Source organism: Pristis pectinata, chromosome 3 (assembly GCF_009764475.1).
Source record: "Pristis pectinata isolate sPriPec2 chromosome 3, sPriPec2.1.pri, whole genome shotgun sequence".
NCBI lineage: Eukaryota > Metazoa > Chordata > Chondrichthyes > Rhinopristiformes > Pristidae > Pristis > Pristis pectinata.
The window spans coordinates 131,117,428-131,142,818 of NC_067407.1; the positions used below are offsets into that span (position 1 = coordinate 131,117,428).

The 25,391-nt window shown below is 39.3% G+C and overlaps 1 protein-coding gene across 4 annotated transcripts in view; it reads left to right on the forward strand.

The window, feature by feature from the left end:
* The window catches only part of ahctf1 (AT hook containing transcription factor 1), a 101,694-nt gene extending 81,378 nt beyond the window's left edge, over positions 1–20,316 (forward strand). For 3 of the 4 annotated variants that reach the window (XM_052012157.1, XM_052012156.1, XM_052012158.1), the window contains 11 exons: positions 3,279–3,471; positions 3,806–4,003; positions 4,454–4,949; positions 5,317–5,437; positions 7,080–7,195; positions 7,303–7,404; positions 11,342–11,517; positions 13,485–15,156; positions 18,131–18,249; positions 18,653–18,774; positions 18,960–20,316. In XM_052012157.1, coding sequence (XP_051868117.1) covers positions 3,279–3,471; positions 3,806–4,003; positions 4,454–4,949; positions 5,317–5,437; positions 7,080–7,195; positions 7,303–7,404; positions 11,342–11,517; positions 13,485–15,156; positions 18,131–18,249; positions 18,653–18,774; positions 18,960–19,176 — 3,532 coding nt within the window. In that variant the 3' untranslated portion in view covers positions 19,177–20,316. The remainder of the gene's footprint in view (positions 1–3,278; positions 3,472–3,805; positions 4,004–4,453; positions 4,950–5,316; positions 5,438–7,079; positions 7,196–7,302; positions 7,405–11,341; positions 11,518–13,484; positions 15,157–18,130; positions 18,250–18,652; positions 18,775–18,959) is intronic. The other variant, XM_052012159.1, reaches the window with a different exon arrangement.
* Positions 20,317–25,391: the final 5,075 nt, after the last annotated feature.

Below are 25,391 nucleotides of genomic sequence, written 5' to 3' on the forward strand. Positions count from 1 at the left end.
CTATCAATACCTCTCATCATCTTATACACGTCTATCAGGTCCCCCCTCATCCTCTGTCTCTCCAAGGAGAAAAGGCCGAGTTCCCTCAACCTGCTTTCATAAGGCATGCTCCGCATTCCAGGCAGCATCCTTGTAAATCTCCTCTGCACCCTCTCTATGGCTTCCACATCTTTCCTGTAGTGAGGCGACCAGAACTGAGCACAATACTCCGTGGGGTCTGACCAGGGACCTATATAGCTGCAACAATACCTCATGGCTCCTAAATTCAATTCCCCGATTGATGAAGGACAATACACCATAAGCCTTCTTAACCACAGAGTCAACCTGCGCAGCCGCTTTGAGCGTCCTATGGACTCAGACCCCAAGATCCCTCTGATCTTCCACACTGCCAAGAGTCCTACCATTAATACTATATTCCGCCAACATATTTGACCTACCAAAATGAACCACTTCACACTTATTTGGGTTGAACTGCATCTGCCGCTTCTCAGCCCAACTCTGCATCCTATCTATGTTCCTCTGTAACCTCTGACAGCCCTCCAAACTATCCACAACACCCTTAACCTTTGTGTCATCTGCAAACTTACTAACCTATCCCTCCACTTCCTCATCCAGGTTGTTTATAAAAATCACAGAGTAAGGGTCCCAGTACAGATCCCTGAGGTGCACCACTGGTCACCGACCTCCACTCAGAATACGACCCTTCAACAACCACTCTTCTTACTTACTCTTATTCTCCTTACTCTTACTTACTCTCCTTACTCTTTTTCTCTGTTACCTTTCATTTCCTCCCCTTCCAGTTCAGTGGGAATGGTTAAAGAACAGAATGAGGAATTTGCCTGTTAAAACCCAGTATCAGCTTCTACTTAACAATGTGGAAAAAGCTTTTACCTAATAATGTGGAAAATTGCTTAAACTTGCCCCATCCACAAAAAAAAATCTTTTGCTCAATTTGGCTTCTGACTAGTCTTTGGACTTTTAAGCTTGATTCAGATCTGGGCAAAATTAGCCACATTTGACATCAAGACTACATTTAACCAAGTTGAATAGAGATGTTCCCTAGTAAAACCAGTTAATGTGGATCGGGGAAAAACTCCACTGGCTGAGGCCATTCCACCAAATGAAAAACATTCTGTTCCTCCACACTGCAAAAGCTGGTCAACAATCAGTCTTAATTAATGGTATTTAAGTAGGAGAGAATAATTATTCATGGCATTACAATCATATAATCGGCTGCTTTCAGTATCCTAAGGGGGGCTGTTGACTGGAAACTTAACGTGACTGGACTGGCCACATATTCCAGTTGGAACAGGAGGTTGGAGGCTGGGTGTTCTGCAGTGTGAGATGTCTCCTGACTCCTCAGTGCTTTCAACCATCAGTAGTGTGCTGAAATATCCTTTGCATGCCTGGATAACTACAGCTCCAACAGAAAGCTCAACACCATTCAGGACACAGCAGTCTGCCTAATTAGCACCCTAAATGTTGACTTTCTCCACTACTGGCCCAGTTGTGCATTATGTACCATTGACAAGATGGATCACAGCAACTCACCAAGTCTTCATCAACACTTACAAAGCCCTTGACCTCAACCACACAGAAATATAAAGGCAACAGGCACATATCAGCATCACCATATCCAAGTCTGATACTTTTATAATCTGTGTTTCCATTACGGCGAAGCATCTCCTATCACAACACAGATTGCAGCAGTTTATATGTTGACCTTGCCCTGTACTGTGAATTGATTCATTTTTAAAATATAAAGCCTCTCCTAGACTGTCTTTTTCTCTACATAGCTTACATCTTCATACAAGACTGCTGTAGGTTTCATCTGTTGAATACTGAAACACCTCAGTATAGCATTGTCACAAGAATGCAGAGACTTTCCCTGCATCTGTCCCATATGATTGGACTCTGCTAATCAGATTTTGCTAATTACAATTGAAAATATAATCAATCTACAAATGAGCTTAACTTTAAACTCTGCCTGTAATTTTGTGCCTTCATTAAAATTCTTTTCCTACTGCCATATCTGCCAAGATTAAGGAATCCAATTAACTGCAGTATTTTAAGAACTTACTAGTTTAGTTGTTTGCAATAAAGGAAAGCCCCTATTTGGACACTTTGAATTCCTTTCCCTTTATTTGTGGTATTGTGTTTGGGCATACCCTAGCCATAAGCAGGTCCCTCTAATGGCCTATATTTTTCCCACCTCTTGATTATTAATGACTTCTGAGCAGCATGTGTAGCATGCAAAATATTCAATCAGCTTTGGGATGACCAAGTTGTTTTAACTTACTGGAAAGAGAAATATAGTTTGATTTTAGCTGAGAAACTATTAAATAATTTTTGATCTTAACTAGTATGTTTTGGATTTGGTCAGTGCTAAGACTTGCATCTTAATTTAATATTTAAGTATTAGACATAAATACCAATATTATACTTTGAGGAGTATAATCAAAATCAATATTCAGTATTGTTTCTAAAGGACTTGAAATTAACTACCGTGTTTCACAAAAAAAACTATTGTGGATCCCAGAGATCTGAAGTTGAACAAAATGCAGGAAGTATTCGGTGGTTTGGGCTGTTTAGGTATCTTTATTAGTCACAAGTACATCGAAAAACACAGTGAAATACATCTTTTGTGTAGAGTGTTCTGCGGGCAGCCCGCAAGTGTCGCCACGCTTCTGGCACCAACACAGCATGCACACAACTTCCTAACCCATACGTCTTTGGAATGTGGGAGGAAACCGGAGCACTCAGAGGAAACCCTTGCAGACACGGGGAGAGCGTACAACCTCCTTTCAGACAGTGGCTGGAATTGAACCTGGGTCACTGGTGCTGTAATAGCGTTACGCTAAATGGCCTTTTGTCACTGACTGGAACCATTAACATTTTCTCTGAGTATCTCTAGCAGATTCCATTATTGTTAATAGACAGGTGTGAGTTCTCCAAAGAGAGATTGCAGATGCTGAAATCTGGAGCAACCAAAAATCTGCTGGAGGAACTCAGCAGGTTGAACAGCATCTGTCGGAGGAGAGGAAAGGAATTGTCGATATTTTGGGTTGAAACCCTGCATCAGGACAGCTGCTTTCCACCCACAGATGCTGCTCAACCCACTGAATTCCTCCAGCAGATTGTTGATTCTCGTGAGTTCTCTAAAATTTTCATTGCATCTTTTGCAAAAAGTTGGCTATAACTTTTTTTTTGTCGGAAAGATAGGATGAGGTGGCCTTCGGAGAGAATGCATTTCTGATACAATTATTTTCCTCACTTAGGTTGTTGGATTCTGTGAGACAGCTGAAGTCGCACACGACCTTAAAAGCAGAGCCCACTTGTATGCAAGCTAAGGGTAATTCTTCCTGGATGACAACCAGTCCCTTGCAATCATACACTGTCAATACTGGCTACCTTGGAGGCATTTCTAAGGCATCAGAACTAAAACTTCTGCAAACACCACCTGTGGTGAAGGTATTTACATTCTCAGCGTTTCTTGGGCTGATTGTATTGCAATTGTTAAGTTTTAGTTTTTTTAAACCCTAATCATTACTATGCTGGTAGTTATTTTGTACATCCATTATGGAAAGTCGCGAAGGAAGGGAAACAACGCAAGGAGTATATTCTCAGGCACCTAAATAACATGAATCTATTTAAAATGTGTTGTGTGCATTGAGTCTGCTTAGTATTGATATAATAAGTGGTATTTAAGTTCCTGATGTTTCTAGAAATGTTTTTAATGGCAAAGTGTAATGATCAAAACTGTCGCACAGTGGTTAATTAAGAAAACATTCCTTTTCCTTCTTAGAGAGCAAGAGCATTTACATCGTCAGAAACCACTTTTGCCAATTTTACTCCTCAGTCTATCTTGCGATCTAACCTGCGCCCTACACCCTTGGCATCACCATGTGCCTCACCAAGTAGATCTTCAACTCCTCCACTTCGTACTAAAGAGACTAAAATTTCTTTCGTGAAAGAGAAGCCAACCATTCGATGGACTAATGGGGTATGTACTTTGTGGTAAGGTTTATGAAAGTGTTTTTGACTGTTACTTGCCTTTATTACAGTGAATATGGGCAAGGTAGCATAGCTGTTAAATTACTGGACTAGTATCCAGAGGCCATATTACTGTGCTTTCTATTGGAGGTGACTGTTGTTAGAAGTGGATTGAGTGCAAAGCAATGAAAACCTTGTGAAATTCTGGTCAATGAGACGCTTACGAAAGATGCTTGCCTCCTTTTCCTCTTTTGCTAATTGTGCAGGTGTTTTATAAGTTTGTAAGTAAAGTAGCTTTCAAAGAATGGCTAGTACTATGTAACCTTTAAAAATTATTACATGCTGAGCAAAAGGAATAGGATTTATAATCTAGAGCCCTTTGTCACTCTTTCAAAGTGGTATGGCAAGTTATTGTTATTTTATAGCTGCTTGTAAATTAACATATCTATTTTAAACCAAGGATGCAGCTGAAGATGAATTACAACTGCCACCTTCATCCAAACGGATTCCACGCACACCGTCTATTGAGTCATGGCCTTCAACTACAGACAATCAGTTCACAAGTGAACTAACTCCAGATAATGAAGTAGTATCTGAACAAGTGGAAATGGTTGATCTTTCTGGTGCTGACAAAGATGCTATTAAAGATGATATTGATAGCTCCGGACGAACAGAAGACTGGTCTATGGAAGAATATGTGGATGCTGCTGAGTCCCTGGATAGAGGGGACACATCCAAGGATATGGGGGAAAAGGTTTCGGCAGATGAATTAATCTTAAATAAGGAGGAGAGGATCTTAAGTTTTGATCCTACTTGTGTGGATGGTGTGGATGTTATGGACAGGCGCATTACAAGTGACCAAGAAGTTGAAATTTCCCAGCCTGAAAATGAGGAAGTGTCTGAAAATGAAAAACTGTTTAATGCAGATAATGAGCAAACCTTTGAGTGTGAAGAAGGTATGTTTTGCCAAAATTAATTTCTGTTGTTTTATATTGAGCACAAGTCTGCCATACACACTCGTTAAAGTTTGTTTGCATAATGTACCAAATATCTCAAGAGACCATCATATTCATCAGAGTCTCACTGTATAAATTTTGAGTTAATTGCATCCTGCTGGAGGTCAGAAGGAGCAATCTATTTGGACCTTTTTTAATTTGCTTATTTGCTGATTAATTTTAGGATGTTGCTATATGCACTGAAGAAGTGGGTCATCTTGATTTTGAACAGGGACTTCCAATGTGTCCTGAATTCCTTACTTGGTCTTAATTTAATGTTGATTGTGTGAAACAAATTTAGTAACTACTATACACTCTCTGTTGATAGTTTTGGACATTGACCAGAATGAAAGTGCTTCCCCATCAATAAATGTCACCACAGCATTCATCTGCTCAAGCAATGAAGAAGCAGTTCTGCTGACACATAACCTTGTATCTTCTGATGAGGGGTGAGCTGCAATTTTTTTTTCTTCTTCTTTCTCCACCCCCCCCCCCCCCCAAACTTTTGCCAGCATTACTTGTACTAATAAAATAAATTACTCTGTATTTTCTATTCTTTCTTGACCCCTATTTGCAGGGATGAGAATTCTGCCAAGTCTGAAATTTCTTGCTTTACAAGTTATTAGATTCTGACCTTGAAAATGGGCTTGTTTTTCTTGTCTGCCCTTGTATCCGTGGTGCGGAACCTGTAGCTCATGGTATAGGTCCATCCAGACAGTGAGCACTCGCCTTTAGCACATGAGGCTATCTTTTGTCCTGTCTGGCTGCTCACCAAACTAGCTGCCCCAGAAGTAAGCTTGCTAACAGTACCCAAGAATTCTCAGTAGAGCCTTTGGCTCCTTTAAAGGAGCAGCCCATGACATAATCCGACCTGAAGTACATGGGGTCTGGGAGGAACACTCTGAAGCATGTGGTTGCAGAAAGGAGGTAGTGCTTGACTTCCTTTGTCACCTTTTTAAAAGAACATTGCCGATAAGGTGAACCAGTTATTCTCATGAACTGCCACCATCTCAGAGAGTGCGAATGGTGTATGTGACTTCCTAAGATAAAACTGGTATTTAATCTCTTCAATATGTTATGCTCTTCAATAAAATAGTCATCATGCTTTTTGATAAGAATTCAACTTCGTAGAATAAAAATAAAATTTTCTCTCTCTGAAAGAATCTCTTGCGTAATTTCAAAAAAGTCCAGTTACTCAAAATTCACTTCCTAATAGATGCTGTAGTAATCAAAATTTTGGCTTTAACAAGAAATTAGGAAAGGCAACGTGATTGAAATAAAGGAATTCCCCTTCTCTGCACTGTGTTGGTGCAGCTAGTAGAGCTGTTGCCTCATAGCTTCTGTGACCTGGATTCAATCTAGACCACAGGTGTCATCTGTGTGGAGTTTGCACGTACTCCTATGACTGTGTGGGCTTCCTCTGGGTGCTGTGATTTCCTCCCACATCCCAAAGCCATACAGGTTGGTAGGTGTGCACTCAATGGGCCTAAAGGTCTGTTTCCATGGTCTATGACCCTATAGTCCAGAAGAATTTTTGAACTGAATCATGACTACTTGATTTGAAAGCTTAATGCAATTGGGGAAGTAGAAAGAAGAAAATTCTGTTCCCATGCATTTTCTTTCTGAAACATTACAACCAGGATGTATGTTGAACTTTAATAAAATTGAGCATTTGAATCTTAGATCAGAAAAAAGTGTTCTATTGTGTTAGTACTTTAATGGCACAATTAGAAAGCGGAATATACTTAACAGATATCTTTAAAGTTAGGAACAGCTTGATGGTTAGACCTGGATGAGGTGTTTCCAGATGTGGGGGTAAATATATGGTAACCCATAAATCCAGGAGGGTAGTGGGGAAAAAGCTCCTTTAAACAGAGTGGTTAGAATATGAGGCACAGCAGAAGTAGTAGTTAAGGTGAATCACATGAGCTTATTTACAGGGAAGTTAGATAAGTACCTAAGGGAGAAAGGATATGTTAAGAGGGTTGGATGTGGGGACAAAATTTTGCTTAAAAACACTAGTATTGACAAATTGGGCCAAATGCTAAGTTTCTGTACTGTTAATTCTGTTGGACTTTTTTGATTATACAGTGAACCCTTGCATCCAGAAAAGGCTGAGGAACAACTGCCGCCTCAGGTACCAGAGGAAAAGGGAGGATTGCTCCAGAGTGAAGACATTTTGCATCCACCCACTACAGATACTGATCGTATGTATAATTGCTTTACTTACTTCTGTTTAAAATTACCATCTAGCTCAAATAAAGCCAGCTTACTATTGCAGGTGAGCTTTTATTTTGAATTCTTTTCAATGCAGCACCTGCAGTCAACAGGTTTGTTTGGCAAGAAACATCTGAGAACAACTGGAGTGGATTTGTCTATGAAATCCAAGTCAGCGAGATATCTTCAGAACAAAAATGTGTGTAAAAATGCTAATAAACCAAACTGCCTGATTTGTTGTCTTTGAGCTTGTTTGTGAAAACTTAAATTGTGTACTTGTCTATAATTGTAGATTCCACAGAACTCTTGGGAGATCATGGTTTATTAACATGAAAAAGAGGCTTGTGTTTATATAGCAATTTTATTAAGTGTTTCTTAAACAGTTTGGAATACTTTGCATATAATTAGCATATTATTATAAACATATTCTTCACCTTTGTAGCATTTACTCCATTTCAGAAAAGTAAAGATTGCTGTGTAAGCACATAATACAGTGATTAACTTCCTTAATTTCATTAGTTAAATCATTTATTGTGTGTATGTATGCTTAAGCTCTAGCCAGATAAAATAATTTAATCTTATGCAAAACTGGCAAATAAAGAATAAATAGGAAAACCTTTGCTATTACAGTTAGAAATATGTTACCATGAGGAGTTTTCAGGACATTCATACTGCAGAAGGAGACATTTTGACAAAAGTCTATGCTACCTACTGCTTGAGCAATTCAAACCTAGTCCTAAAATTCTGCTATAAATGCTCTTCAAGTTTTATTTGTTCTTCCTCTTAAAAACTGCAATACTATCTGCCTTGACCATTTTTGAGTAAAACATTGTGTAGCCCAGTAATCCCCTCCAAATCACTTTCCTATCTCTTACTAACAATCTTAAATTGGAGTTGTAGGGTACCAGAATGGGCCCTACCCCTACCGCCCTTTGCATCCATGCCGATCTTTTTGCCTGTGTACATTAATCCCATTTGCCTGCGTTAGGACCATATCATCTGTGCCTTACCTATTTAAGTGTTTGTCTAAATGCCTCTTAAACATAGTGATTGTATTTGATGCCATCACTTCCTCTGGTAGTGTTCCAGATATCAGCCGCTCTCTGCAGTGGGGAAAAAAAAACCACCCCTTTGATCCCCTTTAAAATCACCTTAAACCTATGCCCTTTTGTTTTTAATACCCCTTTCATGGGGGAGAGATTTTGACTATCTACCCTATAATATGCCTCTCATATTCTTGTATATTTCTATCAGGTCACCCCTCGACATCCTTTGCTCCAGGGAAAACAAGCCAAGCCGATCCAATCTTTCCCCATATCTAAAGTCTTCCAATCCAGGATACATCCTGGTGCATCTCCTCTGTACTCCCTTCAGCATAATCGCATCCTTGGTATAGAGTAGTAACTAGAACGGCACATAGCACTCCAAGTGTGGCCTACTCCATTTTGAACAGTTGCAACATAACATCCCAACTCGACCTTTGGAGGCAAGCATGTCTCATGCCTTCTTCACCACCCTAGCCTCCTTGTTATGTATGTATAAGTATGCATGTTATAGTGTATAAGATGATGAGAGGCATTGATCGGGTAGATAGTCAGAGGCTTTTCCCCAGGGCTGAATTGGTGGCCACAAGACTGCTGGGGAGTAGGTATAGAGGAGGTGTCAGGGGTAAGTTTTTTACTCAGAGAGTGGTGAGTGCGTGGAATGGGCTGCCGGAAACAGTGGTGGAGGCTGATACGATAGGGTCTTTCAAGAGACTGTTAGATAGGTACATGGAGCTGAGTAAAATAGAGGGCTATGGGTAAGCCTAGTAATTTCTAGGGTAGGGACATGTTCGGCACAGCCTTGTGGGCCGAGGGGCCTGAATTGTGCTGTAGTTTTTCTATGTTTCTAAGTCTGTTAATGGCAATCTGCTTGGGTAGTAGCTTATGTTTTGCCATTCTGAATGTTGCGCAACTGCAGGTACAGTCGTAAACATTATTTCTGTAATCACTTAACAGCTGTGCTCTGGATAACTTTGATCATACTTCAGTCACAGTTCCAGCCACTACAAAATGTGCTAAATGCACCTGCAGGACTGCAGCATGAGGCATTGTATTAACCACTTTGAGAATCTAGTTGTCCTCCTTTGCTGTAATGCTTATCAAGCAACATATTGAGTGTGGTATAAACTTTCCTGCTGTAGCAGGAATGCCTGCAGACAATGCTTCTAAAGCTCCATTTTAACTTCCTCTCTATCCTCATCTCTTTCCCAACCCCACCCCCAAGTTCAAATGTTGTTCATAAGATAAGAGATTAAGATATCTTTATTAGTCACATGTACATCGAAACACAGTGAAATACATCTTTTGTGTAGAGTGTCCTGGGGCAGCCCGCAAGCGTCGCCACGTTTCCAGTGTCAACATAGCACGCCCACAGCTTCCTAACCTGTACGTCTTTTGAATGTGGGAGGAAACCGGAGCACCCGGAGGAAACCCACGCAGACACGGGGAGAACGTACAAATTCCTTACAGTGGCTGGAATTGAACCCGGGTCACTGGCGCTGTAAAGCGTTGAGCTAACTGCTACACTACCATATAGAAAAATATATGCCTGGCATATATGTTTGAGGGTATGGGGGGGTAAGCAGCAAGAATTTTTTGGTGTACTCTGTCTGTGCTTCTGAAGTTCTGCTCTCCTTAAGGTGGTCAAAACTCCACTGCCTGTGCATCAAATTCACTGCCTCACTCCATTTATTACCATTGTGATTGCCAATCCACACTGGTCCCCAGTTAAGTATTACCTTAATTCTTTAAATTATTAGTATTTAAAATCCTTCTGTGGTCTTGTCTCAATCTATTCCATTTCTACAATTCTCAGACATGTACTTCTCCAATTCTGCATATTCCTAAATTTAATCAGCTTTTCAGTTATCAAAGCCATATACTCTGTTACTTTGGCTTCTTTTCCCAGCCCCAGAGAAAAACCTTCCTCCAGGATATTTTTAAAACTTAATAAGAAATGCCCATTTCATATTATTCGATCAAATACGTGTATGTGTGTGTCTGTGTCTATGGATTTCTCAGTGCCTTGATTTCGAGACATGAGGATGATGGTATGTTATTGTGTCGGACACCAAGACCAAAAGTCAAAACCCCATTTTTAATTGGCTTAAAATTAAGTTCTATTAAACGTGTGAAGTTACATGATGGATGAGAGTAGTGTTACAGCTTTATCGAGCTCTGGTTATACCCCATCTGGAGGACCACATATGGTTCTGGGTGTCACTCCTTGGGAAAATTCACTGGAAAGTTTTGAGGGCAACTTGCATAGATTAAGATTGTATTCCTTTGAGCATAGAAGAGCAAGAGGTTGTTTAATTGTTTTTTTTAAATGATCTAGAAAATTGATTGGGTAGAGAGAAACTATTCCCTTTGATGACAAAGCTGAGGAACGTGGAATATAACTTTAAAGTGGGACCTAAGGTGAGATAGCTGGAAATATCAATACTAGGACTGATAGCTTTATGTTTGGTAAAACATTAAGGGTTAAAGGGTCAAGAAGATGGACTGGAGTTGATACAGATTAGCATTGTCTAAACGAATGGTGGAAAAATCTTAAATGGTTAACTTAAGGCCACCACAAATGCCAAACTTGTATATTGTGGTTTTTCATGTGGTTCCTGATTTAATTTTGCCAGTTGAAAGACAAAATCCGAAGATCGGTACTAAAGGCTGTAGTTGGAGGTTGCTTTTTCTCAGTTAGTCATTTGTGTCTTTTGAGTGGTTGCAGTGATTTTATTGCACTCATGTGTAGTAGTTCTTTAATTTGAAATTTCAAAGATTCTTTACAATGAAAGATGAAAAGACATGTCTTCTATTTTCCTGTCCTTGAACAGAAATATTGAAGCAGCAAGAAGCTTTATTTTGAACAGTGGTGGGGTGAAGGCAGGGAATACTGAGGGAATTGCGATAGTAGAAGACCTCTCAGCAGTATGCACATCAGTTTATAAAGGGCATTGTTTGATATGTTGAATTGTATAATTAATGTATCCAGTGCTCCCTTGTAAAACAAAAGTTAATACTTTGTTTACTTTTGTATTTATATTACAGGAGAAAGAAGTTTCTCAAATTTTACTCTTTTTAATTCTTTTCCAGCTTTGATTGTAGTTGACACCGAGGATATTCCCAGAACAGAATCAAGAAATGAGGAAAATAAATTGGCATTATCAGGCTATGAGGAAAGGGATGTTAAAATGATGGACGATGCTGCTGAGTGTACACAGGATGAGTCGCTTGCAGTTTTAATTCCTATAGATAATCAGCTTTTGCAGGTAATCTAAGCAATGCTCTCCAGTTCTTACCAGATTGTACCTTCCTCATTACAATGTGTATACTGTAACCACACAAGCTGTTTATCACCCATTCAGCATCCATTAAAGTAAAAATAGTTGCCCCTAAATTACTCCAAAAATCACTTTCCACACCCGTTGTGTAATTGTAGCTCCAATTGTCTTTGGTCTCAGAGGTTATATTTCTGGATTGTTAAAAGTTGACATAAAAGATGCAGCAACTGGTTTTGTAGATTTGATGACATGAAGCCTGATTAGCATGAAGCTTCAAATACCATATAAACCATAACTGTGTGGTATACTCTGCTGTGAAACATTTCCACTGGTCTTTAATCTACATAGGTTTACAAGATTATAGATGATATACTCTGTTTCTAGTCTAGCTTTTTTTATGATATGGTACTCCTAAAGTAACTTCTGAACATTTTTACTGATAGTTAACCAGGCTTTGATAATTATTGTGATATTTAATCAGTTGCCACCTCCCTGAATAGAGGCTTGGCTTTCTAATTTTCCAGATTTCCATTCGCTTACAAGTAGCATTCCATTTACCTTTCACATTAGCTGCCGCTGTCTGCGTGGTTTTTGAAGCGTCAGGATTTTAATTGAAATCAAGTCATAATTTTTTTGTGTGTGCTTTTTTTCCAATTAATATCAGACTTTTCATTTGTGTGTGCTCTTCAGCAGAATCCCTTTCTTATTTTGACCATATCTATGCCATATATCATGGGATTACAATTTTTAAGTTACTCTACCATTTTACTTCATTGCCTTGATCATAAAATTATCACCTCATGAACAAACTTTGTGCTAAGGACTGGCTGATACTGGTTCTGATTTCTTTCATTCACTCTTTTGAACCCTGCTATTATTTGTCCATTTTGTTTGATGCTTATTACTTAAATTTTTGAGCCAAGCCTTGAATACCTATCTGGATGTCCTTTTTTTTGGCTATGATTTACTATGTTGGGTGCCACCATACTCATCTTCCTTCAAGACTATAAAGTGAACTACTCCAGTTCAGTCCTCTGCCACTGGGTTTTATTCGTGGCTGTCCATGTGAGTGACACTTATGTGGCCAAGTTTATCATAAGTTCCTCCTTGTCAAGAGAAGATGCAGATTGGCTTTTTCTTTGAATAGCTGGATTTGTGCTGATAAGCCTTACTCATACAGGTAGAGATCGGTAGGGGAGCCTAAGTTACTGAACTAGCATCTTAATCTGATAAATGCTATTGGAAGGAAAATTGGCCAGCAGCTCCAATGTGTTCATGAGTATCAGAAGTTGGTACTGTTGTTGCAGAGCATCTCTACCCCTTGAGGTTTGATTTCACCTTGCCTGTTTTCATATTTTTGCAATTTCTCTCCACCTCATTAGAAACAAATGCAGGCATTTAAAGATGCACAGGATCATGAGAAACATTGATAGGGTGAACGGTCTCAGTCTTCTCCCCGGGGCGGGGAGGGGGTCTAAAATTGGAAGGCATAAGTTTAAGAGGACGTGAGGGGCAACTTTTTCACACGGGGTGGTGGGTATGTGGAACAAGCGGAACTTCATCCTCTATGGTAGTAGTAGAGGCGGGTACAATTACAATGTTTAAAGGGCATTTAGACAGGTACATAGATAGGAAAGGTTTAGAGAAATCTGGGCCAAAGCTCAGGCAAATGGGACTAGCTCAGGTAGGCAACTTGGTCAGCATTGTCGAGGAAAATAGCTTTTTATGTGTCTGTAAAGGTTGCAAATGATTATTGAGAAAGATGACCTAAATGGTAATATAACATGAAATTCTTTCACCTTTTATCAGTAATCCCTTTGTGTAGGGGTATTAAAATACATCTCAAATTCCTCCTTGCGTAATGCCTTATGTATGCTATGTCAAAATGTGCTAAAAAAATGATTTCTAAAATTGCAGCAATATTTTTTCTTAAAATTCCTGCAATCTGATTACAGAATGTCAATGATGAAGTTGATGGCCCAGATGAAGTGTCTTGCTCAACAGCTTCCATAGAGCTGAAACAGCATGAACCAGTTGTATTTGAAGCACTTATACATGCCGAAGAATGTGACTTGGACCTTCCAGACCAGTCCAATGACAAAGCAAAAGTTGCGAGCGATGCTGAAGGGGATGAAGTTCGAGTTACAGAGTGCCATAACATTCAAGAAAACATCACTTTAATATTAGAAGATGGGGATGAAGCTGTGGAACAAGAGATGAATCAGAAGCCTGCTCTGGTTGAAAATGAGGAAGCAATTCTGTTTGAATCATTGGAAACTAAAATTAATGAATCCATTAAAGATATTTCAGAGAGTAATGCTTTGGAAAATGAAGAACTGATATATACAAAGCACGATTCTTCTGTTCTTGAACCATTGGAAGATGAACATAAAGTTGCTCATCCATTACCTTGTGTGCCTGATGCAATTAGTGTATCAATGGAGGTCCTTAAAGGAGGCCAATCAACTAATTCAATGGAGCTCCTTAAAGAAGATCAGTCAACAACTAACTCAGCAGTGGTCCTTAAAGACAGTCAGTTGGCAACTAATTCAATGGAAGTTTTTAAAGAAGGTCAGCCAAATGTAGAAAAGTTGTCTGAATTGATCAAGTTACCTGTTCAGGTAGATACTGAAACAACAAAGGAGAGAAGTGGTGTGCATAACGAAATAAAGGAAACAAAACCAGATGACTCTGAGGAGGGTAGTAGAAAAGCTGTACAGACTAAGCAAATGGAGGCTGTGGCAACACCTACAATGTCCTCAAGAGTTAAAAGTAGTAAAGTGGGTGAAATCAGTTCCCTGGATAAAGAGGAACTGGTATTGGTGGAAATACAGGAAGTCAAACCTAAAATGGAAATACCTGCAACACCAAGGAGAAGTACAAGAAGAGCTGTTACAGGGATAGATGCAATTGTGAAAAATAATTTGGGGGAACCAAAAGGTATACCAATTGATCAAAAAACTGACTCTCTCCATCCCACGACAAGGTCCACTAGGAAAACTAACACTCGTAGAACACACAACACAGAAACCGGTTTGCTTGACTCCGATCGGATGCATTCTGAAACGCTTCCTGTCTTGAGATCCACAAGAAGAAGTGTTGCTGTTAGAACAGATACAGAACACATCTTGGACAGTTCCTTGAAAACACCACTAAATCAGCAAGTAGATGTTACTGCTGTTTCTCAGCGGTCTTGCAGACAAAAAAGAAAGAAACTTTCTGAAGTTGGGGCTCTACTCGACAACCCACTTTCAGTGTTGGAGCTTAATGAGCACGTACCTGTGGTACCTACACCCAGCAGACTTACAAGAAGTAGGGCCAAAGGTGCCCACCTTGTGGCATTAGAAAATATTGCTGAATTGACTTCAAATGTAGAGATTACCTTGCCTGTTAAATCTCAGACAACAAGAAGGGGGCAGCCTGTCACAAGCAAAGAAACACCAAAGCCTGTGGTGAAAGATGATATTGTGGATGATAGGCAAGAGGAACAGCTTACTGTGACTTTTACCCACAAACCAACCAGGAGAAAACCTGGTAAAGACTCGGAAACACGTGCGCTAATTTTAGCAGAAGAGGATTCTTATGCTTTCTCTCCTCCGATTACAAGGTCATCAAGAAAGTCCAAAGGTAATTTTGTCTGAAATTGTGTGTATTTTGATTCATTGTAAACACTGAGCTGGGTAATTTAGGCTCTTTTGTTTACTTACCATATAGGCACCATGGCTGTAAATTATAATGAAGGGCTGTGTTCAGTAGACATTTGATGCACAGAAATTACTTAGCAATGTACAGTACCAATGCACGTTCTCAATGGCCACACTTTTCCTGGAGGATATGGACAATACTTAAGATATTTATTAGTCAAATGTACATTGAAACACACAGTGAAATGCATCTTCTGCGTAGAGTGTTCTGGGGGCAGCCCTCAAGTGTCGCCACATTTCCGGTGCTAACATAGCATGCCCACAACTTCCTAACCCGTACATCTTTAGAAACTAGGAGGAAACTGGAACACCCGGAGGAAACCCACACAGACATGGGGAGAACGTACAAACTCCTTACAGACAGTGGCCGGAATGGAACCCGCGTTGCTGGCACTGTAAAGTGTTATGCTAACCACTACACTACCATGCCAACTTCATTGTTTTGCTATAACGTTCTGGGTTTCCTTTGACATTGTGTCTCCTTGCTTATCCTCATCCAAAATTTGCAAGCGTGCATCTTTGGGGTCATTGGATAACAAAGCGAAAGCCTAATTGATCCTTTCTCTGCTCCCTCACCATTGGTATGGGATAATGGTAGGGGCTTGAAGGAAGATTCGGAGGTTATGGTGTGGTTTATACCTGTTACTATTTCAGGCTGTTAGATATTTACTACAGACTGAGAAATGAATCCAGAACCTTAATATCCTATGTAGCTCAGTTGCTTATCACCTCAAGTGGCTGAATCTGAAGTTATATTGATATTTTACATAAAAATGCCAGAAGAATTGAACTAAAAATTCCAGATATAATTTTGTCCCAGATGTTTGTTAATATCTCTGGTCTGCTTATGCCAAATACCTTTCTAATCCCCACCACCTTTCTCAATCTAGCTCCTTTTTGAGTTGCTTGTTGATCCTTGCATAGCTAGCTGCTTTAAAAGTTCAGTCCATGTTCTGATGTCTGAAGAGAGGGAAAAGATAGTGTTTTCTAATTTGTAATCTTGCTATAGGCTTGTGCAGTTTGAAATCTAACATCGGCTCATCTTTCATTCCTTTAGTCATGCTGAACTTGTTGATGAGCCACCGTCTAATTAGCCTTATTGAATTGTATACCTTCAATGAATCCTTTCCAGTTGCCATTATGAATGAAGAGTACTGTGTGTATAACTGTGCACATTCAGGATATATTTTAGTTCCAATAATTTTGTCTAAATTTGAAATAAATTTATATCTAGTGGTAACTACAAGCTTGAAGTGATTTGTAACAGCTGGGTTATAGTGTAGAGGTTAAGTTACTGGATTGTCAGCCAGAGTTCTGAATCATTGATCCAGGCATATGAGACCAAATTCCAATGTAGTACTAGGGAGCTCAAATTCAAATAATTAAATAAATTTATAATTTAAAAGAAACAATGTTGAACACAAAATTGCTGGATTGTTAGTAAACCAGATGGGTGTTTTGTTTAAACAACATTTTCCAGGAAAGAGAGTCTGCTATCCTGACCTACTCTGGCCCACAGGTCCTCCCCAGGTTACAGCAGGGTTCTTTTCCTGAGAACTGTCCACAACCTGAACAGTTACCGAGTCGGGAACGTGGCCCCAAACTGAGTTCCCACACGGCGGAAGATGCCTGCCAGGCTGGTTCATATGTACAAGCTGTACAAAAGTCAAGCGTTCATAAGCTGGGTCCATGCAACCCCAGGCCCACCAGCTTGGTTCTTGCCTGCACTCAGTTCACAGGTATTTAGGGATTGACAATAAATTACAGTAGTTGTGGTCGCTATAGATCTTCAGGTTTGCTGCTCCAGTCAGTGAAGTACATAGGAAGGTGTCTTTTTTTTGGTTCACTAGGAATGTAGTTTCTTATTGTTGGTGAGCATTATATACTTCTTTAACATAGATGTTCAAGGACAGCACTTATAGTTCATGAAGACACCCGAGACTGCAGATGCTGGAATCTGGAGCAACAAACAGCCCACTAGAAGAACTCAGCGGGTCGAGCAGCATCTGTGCGAGGGAATGTTGGCAATTCCTTCCCTTCCACAGATGCCGCTCGACCTGCTGAGTTCTTCCAGCAGATTATTTGTCGCAAATGGTTCATGGGTAGTTAAAGGAAGAAAAACAGATGATTCTCTACTTCCTTTTCCAATATGGGGTATGAGAAAGTGAGGCTTTAGCTTAAAGGTTACTGATTGAAAAATTACATAATACAATCAAATCTTTCTGATTCAGAGCTCTGAAGCTTGGATACCCTATTATAAAAAAAAATTGAAACCAATCAAGAGCTGGAATGTAGATTCATTTGTATGATGAGAAATAAAATGAACATAAAATTCAATATTTTCATTTTCTTTTTTGCTCTAATGGCACCTATCTGAAACTGTTGGGGAAATTTCTCTGCATCAGTGGTTTCAGCGTATCCAGCTTTATTTTAGATTTAGAGCACGTGCAGTAGTTTGTTTTTCAACTCTCATATCCCTTTATTAATACAATGTGGGATGATAGTCCGCGTGTAATTTTACATCAGGTAATTAGCTTTCTGCATTAAAATTGGTAGCGAATACACCCGATGAAACTTTGCTACTGTTTAAATTGAAAATGGCAACACGTCAACATGAGTAAGGGTAAAATGTAGCAATAAGACTAATTTTCCAAGTCTTGTTACAAAGAAACCAAGATTTAAATACAGGTCCCAATACTATACAAATTCTTCAGGTGGATGTGTGCTTCATGGGATTTAGAAATTGAGGTTTTTTTTGTGTTAATTGTTTTGAGATTTTAAACTTGTCAATATTGTTAAATGCATTTTTATATTCATGTTATTGATCAGCAGAGATGTTATTCTTCATGGGCATTTGATCTATTAACAGATTTTGTTTCCAATTTCATTATTAATAGTTGAGAAGACTACACTGCAGGATTCTTCTGTGCAACAGCCAGAGTTTCTCTTTTCTACTCCTCTTACAAGGTCTAGAAGAAGAACCAGCAAAGCACCCTTACAGATAGTGAAAGAGCAGGTAAACAATCAACATTTTAATATCCAACATTTAAAATTATATTAAACTGTGTAGTTTTAAAAAAAAAGAACCTGTAAAATCAGTGTGGTTATCAAGACAGTTTTCTGGGTAAATGTGTAAGTGGGGCAAGTATGCAATGAAGGAACTGGCTTTGATGGGTTAAATGCTTTCCATCGCTAATTTATATTCTAACTGTTGGACAAGGATCTTGTGCATATGGGTTACCTCGTTTCATTGTTTTCGCTGCCCATTATTTTACATCTAGAAGTAAACAATTATTGACATGGACTAATTCAGTTTTAACAAGGTAAAGAGGTTTGTTGGGTTTGTCAGATAATATAATGAATTTTGCTTTTTTTTAAAAAAAATGTTGACACAGATTTACAACTTTTGTGCACTTCAGGGTTTGGATATTTTGAATGATGATATTCCTAAACTAAAAGAGGAAGAGGAGAAAAGTAAACAAGAGGAGAAAATATGTACCAGAAGCAGAACCACACGACTTCGAGTGAAGAAAAGTCCCAGGTAATATATATTAACTATTACAGAGGTATTGGAGGGTGGTTTTTGCAGGTCTATGCAGTCAAAAGAGAGGCACCGAGACTGTAAGCTCTATAGTACAAGTTTTATCCCCCTTTACTGAAAGCATGTCCTAATTCTTCTCTGCTTATAGTGAAACTGTTTTCTATTTCTTTTTTCTGTCTTAACAGATTAACCAAAAAGGCTTCATGGTCAGTGCCACCAGTGGAAATTGAATTTCTTTCTCCTTTAGCAAGTCCTTTGGATTCATTGTCCAGTAAAAGAAGAGAAGCAGAGGATGATGCTGGGTCTGTAGAACATAAGATGACACTTCGTCACAAGAGGAAAAAACTGATCCCAGTATTTCGAAAGCCAGTCACATGCAGAAAAGTAAACCGGCACAAATAATGAGAAAGTTTTACTGTTTTATCGATTTAATACTTGGATGCAGTTTATATATAAGAGTTATACAGTATACAGAACTGTGTGAATTTCTGAAGTTCATCTAATTTTCGGAAAATAATTTATATAAATTATTTTAACATTTCATGAACAAATGGTCTGTAAGGGGAATTGTAGCTCCATGTGGAGTATTGTAACTGCTTTTATGTTTTTAGGCAAATGTTTCACATTTTAATTTTGTAATGAATCTTCATACATTTTATTAACGTATATAAAATTAAATGTAAATATTTTTGACATTTTAGGGAAGTTATAAATAAAATGTATACTTGGCAGTTTGATATGTTTTTTGCATTTTTGTGATGGAACATTTTGCCAATGGGGTAAATGGTACAGTATATGCAGTTGTACATCTCTAAAGTTGGTTTTATGATTATTTTAGACACAATAAGATTGTCAATAATCTGAGGCACAGTTCAAAGTGGTTCTTGGCTATCTTAAGCTTGCATATATCATTCTGTCTAGTTAAAAGAGAATAGGTTATAATTGGCGCTTAGTCTTGTATCCTATCTCTCTACTAAATACCTGATGTCATTATGTCTTTGTAAGGAACTGCCTCTAGTTTAGTAGGTCTGATTCCGTCAATACTTGTCACTTCATATCTGCTTACATCCACTGTTATTAGGATGGCAGATATTTTGTTGAGTTTCCAATATTCGTCTAGAAGAAACAAAGTATTTTGGTTGGATACAGGAAAGAAGGGTCCCTGTGGGAGAAGAAGCAGGAGATTCCATCTTCAATTATTTTTAAATGAGGGGTGGGAAATATTTTATACTGAGGATACTTTCTTCTTTTCCCCTGCAACCCAGCCTTTTCTGTTCCCTTAAGACAGTCAAGTGCCAACCTTTGAAATCTCGCCCAGATATCTCACTGAACTTTGTAACATACTAATTTTATGTCACATGATGCTACATCATATTATTTACTTTTGTCACAATGCTTGTATCATGTTTCTTTGGTTTCATCAAGATATGCTTGCCGTGCTGCTACAAATCACACAACAAACTGAGATAGCTCAGCAAATACTGGTAAGTCAGGCAAATTTAAAAAAAAATAAAAAGATTGCTGAAATTTCTCTATACAGTGGATTCCTTTTATTCTCCATGGAGTCATAGAGCACTACAGCACAGAAATGGGTCCTTCGGCCCATCTAGTCCATGCTGACCTGATCTTCTGCCTAGTCCCATCAACCTGTACCCAAAACATATCCCTCCAAACCCCTCCCATCCATGTGCCTATCCAGACTTCTCTTTCTCTTACAATTGAACCCGCATCTACCACTTCTGCTGGCAGTTCGTTCCACACTTGCTCCACCCTCTGAGTGAATACGTTTCCCCTCAGATTCCCCTTAAATATTTCACCTTTCACCCTAAACCTATGTCCTCTGGTTCTAGTCTCACCCAACCTTAGGGTGAATACATGTAGTGTTTTTCCCCCATCTAAACCCCTCATAATTTTGTATACCTCTATAAGATTCCCTTCATTCTCCTGCACTCCAGGGAATAAAGTCCTAACCTATTCAACCTTTCCCTATAATTCAGGTCAAGTTCTGGCAACATCCTTGTAACTTTTCTTTGCACACTTCCAAACTTATTGATATCTTTCTTATAGGTAGGTGACCAGAACTGCACACAATACTCTAAATTCAGCCTCACCAACGTCTTCAACATAACATCCCAACTCCTGTACTCAATGCCCTGATTTATGAAGGCCAATGTGCAAAAAGCTCTCTTTTACAACCCCATCTACTTGTGATGCCACTTTCAAGGTCCCTTTGTTCTACCGCACACCTCAGCCCTACCGTTCACTGTGCAAGTCTTACCCTGGTTTGTCCTCCCAAAATGCATCGCCTTGCACTTGTCTGCATTAAATTCCATCTGCCATTTTTTTGGCCCATTTTTCTAGCTGGTCAAGATCACGCTGCAAGCTTTGATAGCCTTCCTCGCTGTCCACTGTGCTCCCAATCTTGGTGTCATCCACAACTTTGCTGAACCAGTTTCTGATCCTTGTTTGTGTTTATCATTTGTATAACTTTCAAATGAATATAGCAAGTCCCTCTTATTATGTTTACTTTTAATTTGGTTTCTTTTTTATTCTTATAAAGAATGCTGCACCCTCTCAGTGGTAAGTATGCACATCCAGTGTGTTTAGATTCTGATATTTACTTACTTATGCAATTGGAATCTGGGAAAATATCTCGTGTACTGAGGTAAACAAACCAGATTGTGCAACTTCATCTTTACCTTGCTCAATTACTATTTAAACTATTGTTAAATCTAATCTTAAATTTAAAAAGTTCTCTGAAGGAAGAAATCCATCGGAGGCTAAAACAAGCTTAGCAACTGGGTTGACTGTGAAATTCCATTTGATCTTTATAGATCAGGTTTTAGATATGCACAGGATAGCTCAGGGATCCTAATCCTTCAGAAAGAATGGTGCCACCCATATGTGTATTTTGTAATCCCACCTCCCAACTTTCCAGTGAAGAGAAACACAAATCATCAAGCTTTTCTTCCATTGTCATTTAAATTGGATTTGAAGCCCATTCCTGAAGTCCTTTGCTGCACCTTCTTCAGGATTGCAATCTTTTTACCAAAAGTATAGTGGTCATTTACCTGTTTAAATAGCATTAAGTACAAGAGCTTTGTGAATGTGTACTCTCAACTTTCTCACCATGCCAAAACGTTTTCTGTACTGAACAACTCTGGGTCTATACTGAAACGCTGGAAGTACTCAGCAGGTTGGACAGTGTCCAGGTAGAGAGAAACAGTTTATGTTTCAAGATCAGTGAATTTTCATCTACTTGATTCCATTCTAGTTAAAGGTCTTTAACCTGAAATGTTAACTCTTTCTCTTTCCATAGATGCTTTCTCACCTGAATGTTTACAGCATTTTCTGCTTTTATTTTAGATTTCCATCATCATCAGTTGTAGCCTTCATAAACAATGGTAGTGTAAAAGTCGACCTGCGCTCTGTAATCAATCAGACAGCAGAACCAAAGAACTTACAATTAATGCTTTATTAGTTTAACGCTAGTGGGAGTGGGGGTACATGGAGGAGCAAACAGTGCTACTCTTCCCTGCACGTGGTCCTACTCAAGGAATGCAGGGTGCTAACAAACTTAAATACATTGTTCTCTGGTGGGAGTCCACCTACTGCACTGGCATACCCATATTTGGGTATGCTTGACCAGATGCTACCATTGGTCCCAGACATCTTTCACAGACAGTCACAAACAACCCTGGTGGCCTTGAGGCCTCCACAACTCAGCAACTCCTTATCACACCAAGCAGAGACTATATGAGCAGGTGGCTCAAGCTGTTTACCAGGAGGTGGGGGGGGGGGGGGGGGGGAGAGAGAGAGAGAGAGAGACCCTTTGTTCACCAGAGCTCCCTTCCCATTGCCTTCTACAGTGGGACAGGGTGACCCAGGAGTAAAGTTGCATAAATAGAGATAAGAAACCCAACTCTATCCGAAGAGTTAGGAAGGAAATAAAATGTAAGAGTAAATTACTCAATTTGCGTAAGATGTTGTTTTGGCATGGTGAGATTTTGTATTATATTTGCATTTTATATATAAAAAAATAAGCCATTTGATATACATTTCCACTGGATTTTTAAAATTAATATTCAGGATCTGCGTTTCACTGATGTTGCCAGCATTTATTGCCTGTCCCCAATTGCCCTTGAGAGGGAGGTGATGAGCTGTGGCCTTGAACTGCTGAAGTCCCTCTGGTGAAGATACCCTCACAATGCTGTTGGTGCAGGACACCTGGGGGTTTGGCACCAGTGACAAGGGACCGGCAATATATTTCCAAGATGGGATGGAGTGCAACTTGGAGTGGAACCTGCCGTTGTCCTTGGTGGTAGAGGTCATGAGTTTTGGAGTCACTGTTGGAGTAGCCCGAGTCAGTAATAGTGCATTTCATAGATGGTACACACTGCAGTCACTGTGTGCTGGTGGTGGAGGGAATACATGTGTCGAATGGTTGATGGGATGTCTTGAATGGTAAAGAGATTCTGAAGAGCTGTTGGTGCTGTACAGGTGGAGGATAGTACATCATTCTTGACTAATGCCTTGAAATGGATCAGATTGAACTGTCAGAAAGTAAATCAGTTTGTCATGCGATACCCAGCTTCTGACCTGCTCTTGTAGCCCAATATTTTTATGTGGCTGGTCCACTTGATTTTCTGGTTCATGATGATTCTCAGAATCTTGGACAAATGTGGGTTGTTTTCTCTGGAGCATTGGAAGCTGAGGGGTGACCTAATAGAAGTGTATAAAATTATGAGAGGCATAGAGAGGGTAGATAGTCATTTTCCCAGGGTGGAAATGTTGAATACTAGAGGCATACCTTTAAAGTGAGAGGGGGAATGTTTAAAGGAGATTTAAGAGGCAAGTTTTTTTTATACACAGTGGTAGGTGCCTAGAACATACTGCTAGGGGAGGTGGTGGAAGCAGATATGATAGTAACATTTAAGAGGCATTTGGACAGGCAAACAACCAGGCAGGGAATAGAGGGATACAGCCCTTGTGCAGGCATTTGGGATTCGTTAGATTGGCAAGGTTGGCACAGACATGGTGGGCCAAAGGGCCTGTTCCTGTGTTGGACGATTCTATATTGATGGTGGGGGACTCATTGTTGGTGGCACATTCCAGAGACTTGGGTTAACTCTCAACTCCAGTGCTATCTGTGTGGAGTTAGCACATTCTCCCTGTGACAGTGTGAGTTTGTAGGTTTCTACTAGGTGCTCTGGTTTCCTCCAACATCCCAAAGACATGCAGGTTGTTTATATATCATATCTAATTGGCTACTAAATTGTTTCTTGTGTATAGGCAAGTGATGAAACCTTGGGGCGTTGGGAAGGGAGAAGCGTTTATGGAAGTGTGGGGAGAATTAATGGAATTAATGTAATGCTTGATGGTGTGAACTCGGTGGGTAGAAGGGCCGGTTTTCATGCTGCATGACTAACTATGACTCGGTGATGGTAATGCTCAGGAATGATGTCAGGATAGAGCACTCTGAGATGGTCTCTCTCACTAGAACAGTGACTGAAGAGGTGACATAAATAAAAGCTTTTAATGTACTTAGGAAAAACTTTTTCTTTGCATTTGGGAATGAGGACTGATATGAGGTGACTGAAAATGCACAAGGAGGAAAGACATTTGAGAACTTAGTGGAGAGGGTTGGATGCCTTGAGGGAGATGCAATTGTATTATGTTGTCTAAAGCAGGGGGCAGCTAATTTGTTTTCATATTCAATGCCGTGGACTGCGAGTTGGGAAGTGGGATTAGTTTCATTAGTTCCTTATTGGCCAGCATTGAATGATGGGCAGACTGGTCTCTTTGAAATAAAATGCAATGATTTCATGATACAATATGGTTTGATACATATTTGGTATGAAAGTTTTTTTTTTAATTAGCCATTATATTTATTTTGTGTCGTATATTGATCTTGTTCTAGAAATACTATACTAAATGTATAAAGGATGTATAAATTAACTAAAGCGTAAAAACCCACTTACAACCAAGGTGTCTCTTCTACCAAATCCATACTTGGTTGTAAAATTTTCACCAAAATTTGTGTATTTTGTTGTATATCTGATTAGCAAAGTTCAAAATAAAAGGTTCAATTTGTTAAGTAGAGAACAATAAAGTCTTGCAGGTTTTACTATGCCATTTTCATGTTTAAAATGTCTTGTGTTTGCCCACCTTTGCCTTTAGAGGATATGAGACTCCTATCAGGTTAAGTCAGAGGTGGTTTTTCAGTTCTCTCTATTTTAAAATGTATGAGTTGGCCCTAAATTAAATTTCAGAATCCCGTACAACTATTCAGTCACCAGAGAGGCCATGTACTCATTGTGATCAAGTTTCAGGTTTACTGCTTCATTATTATTTTATCATTCTGAATAATGCAGTCCCATTAGCTCTTAGTCCAAAATTACAGACATAAAAACAAATAACAAATGTGAAATTTGGGCTTTCTCTTTCCCCATGCAACCCATCCTAAAGCCTTATTTAAGTATAGTGGTGGCATGGGACAGGTTTCTTGTACCATACCTCCAGGGTATTTAGCTTTCTGCAGGTTGGCCTGTTCTACTAACTCCTTCCCCTCTCACTACTCAGCTGCTACATCTGATACCAGACTAGCAGGCTGATTC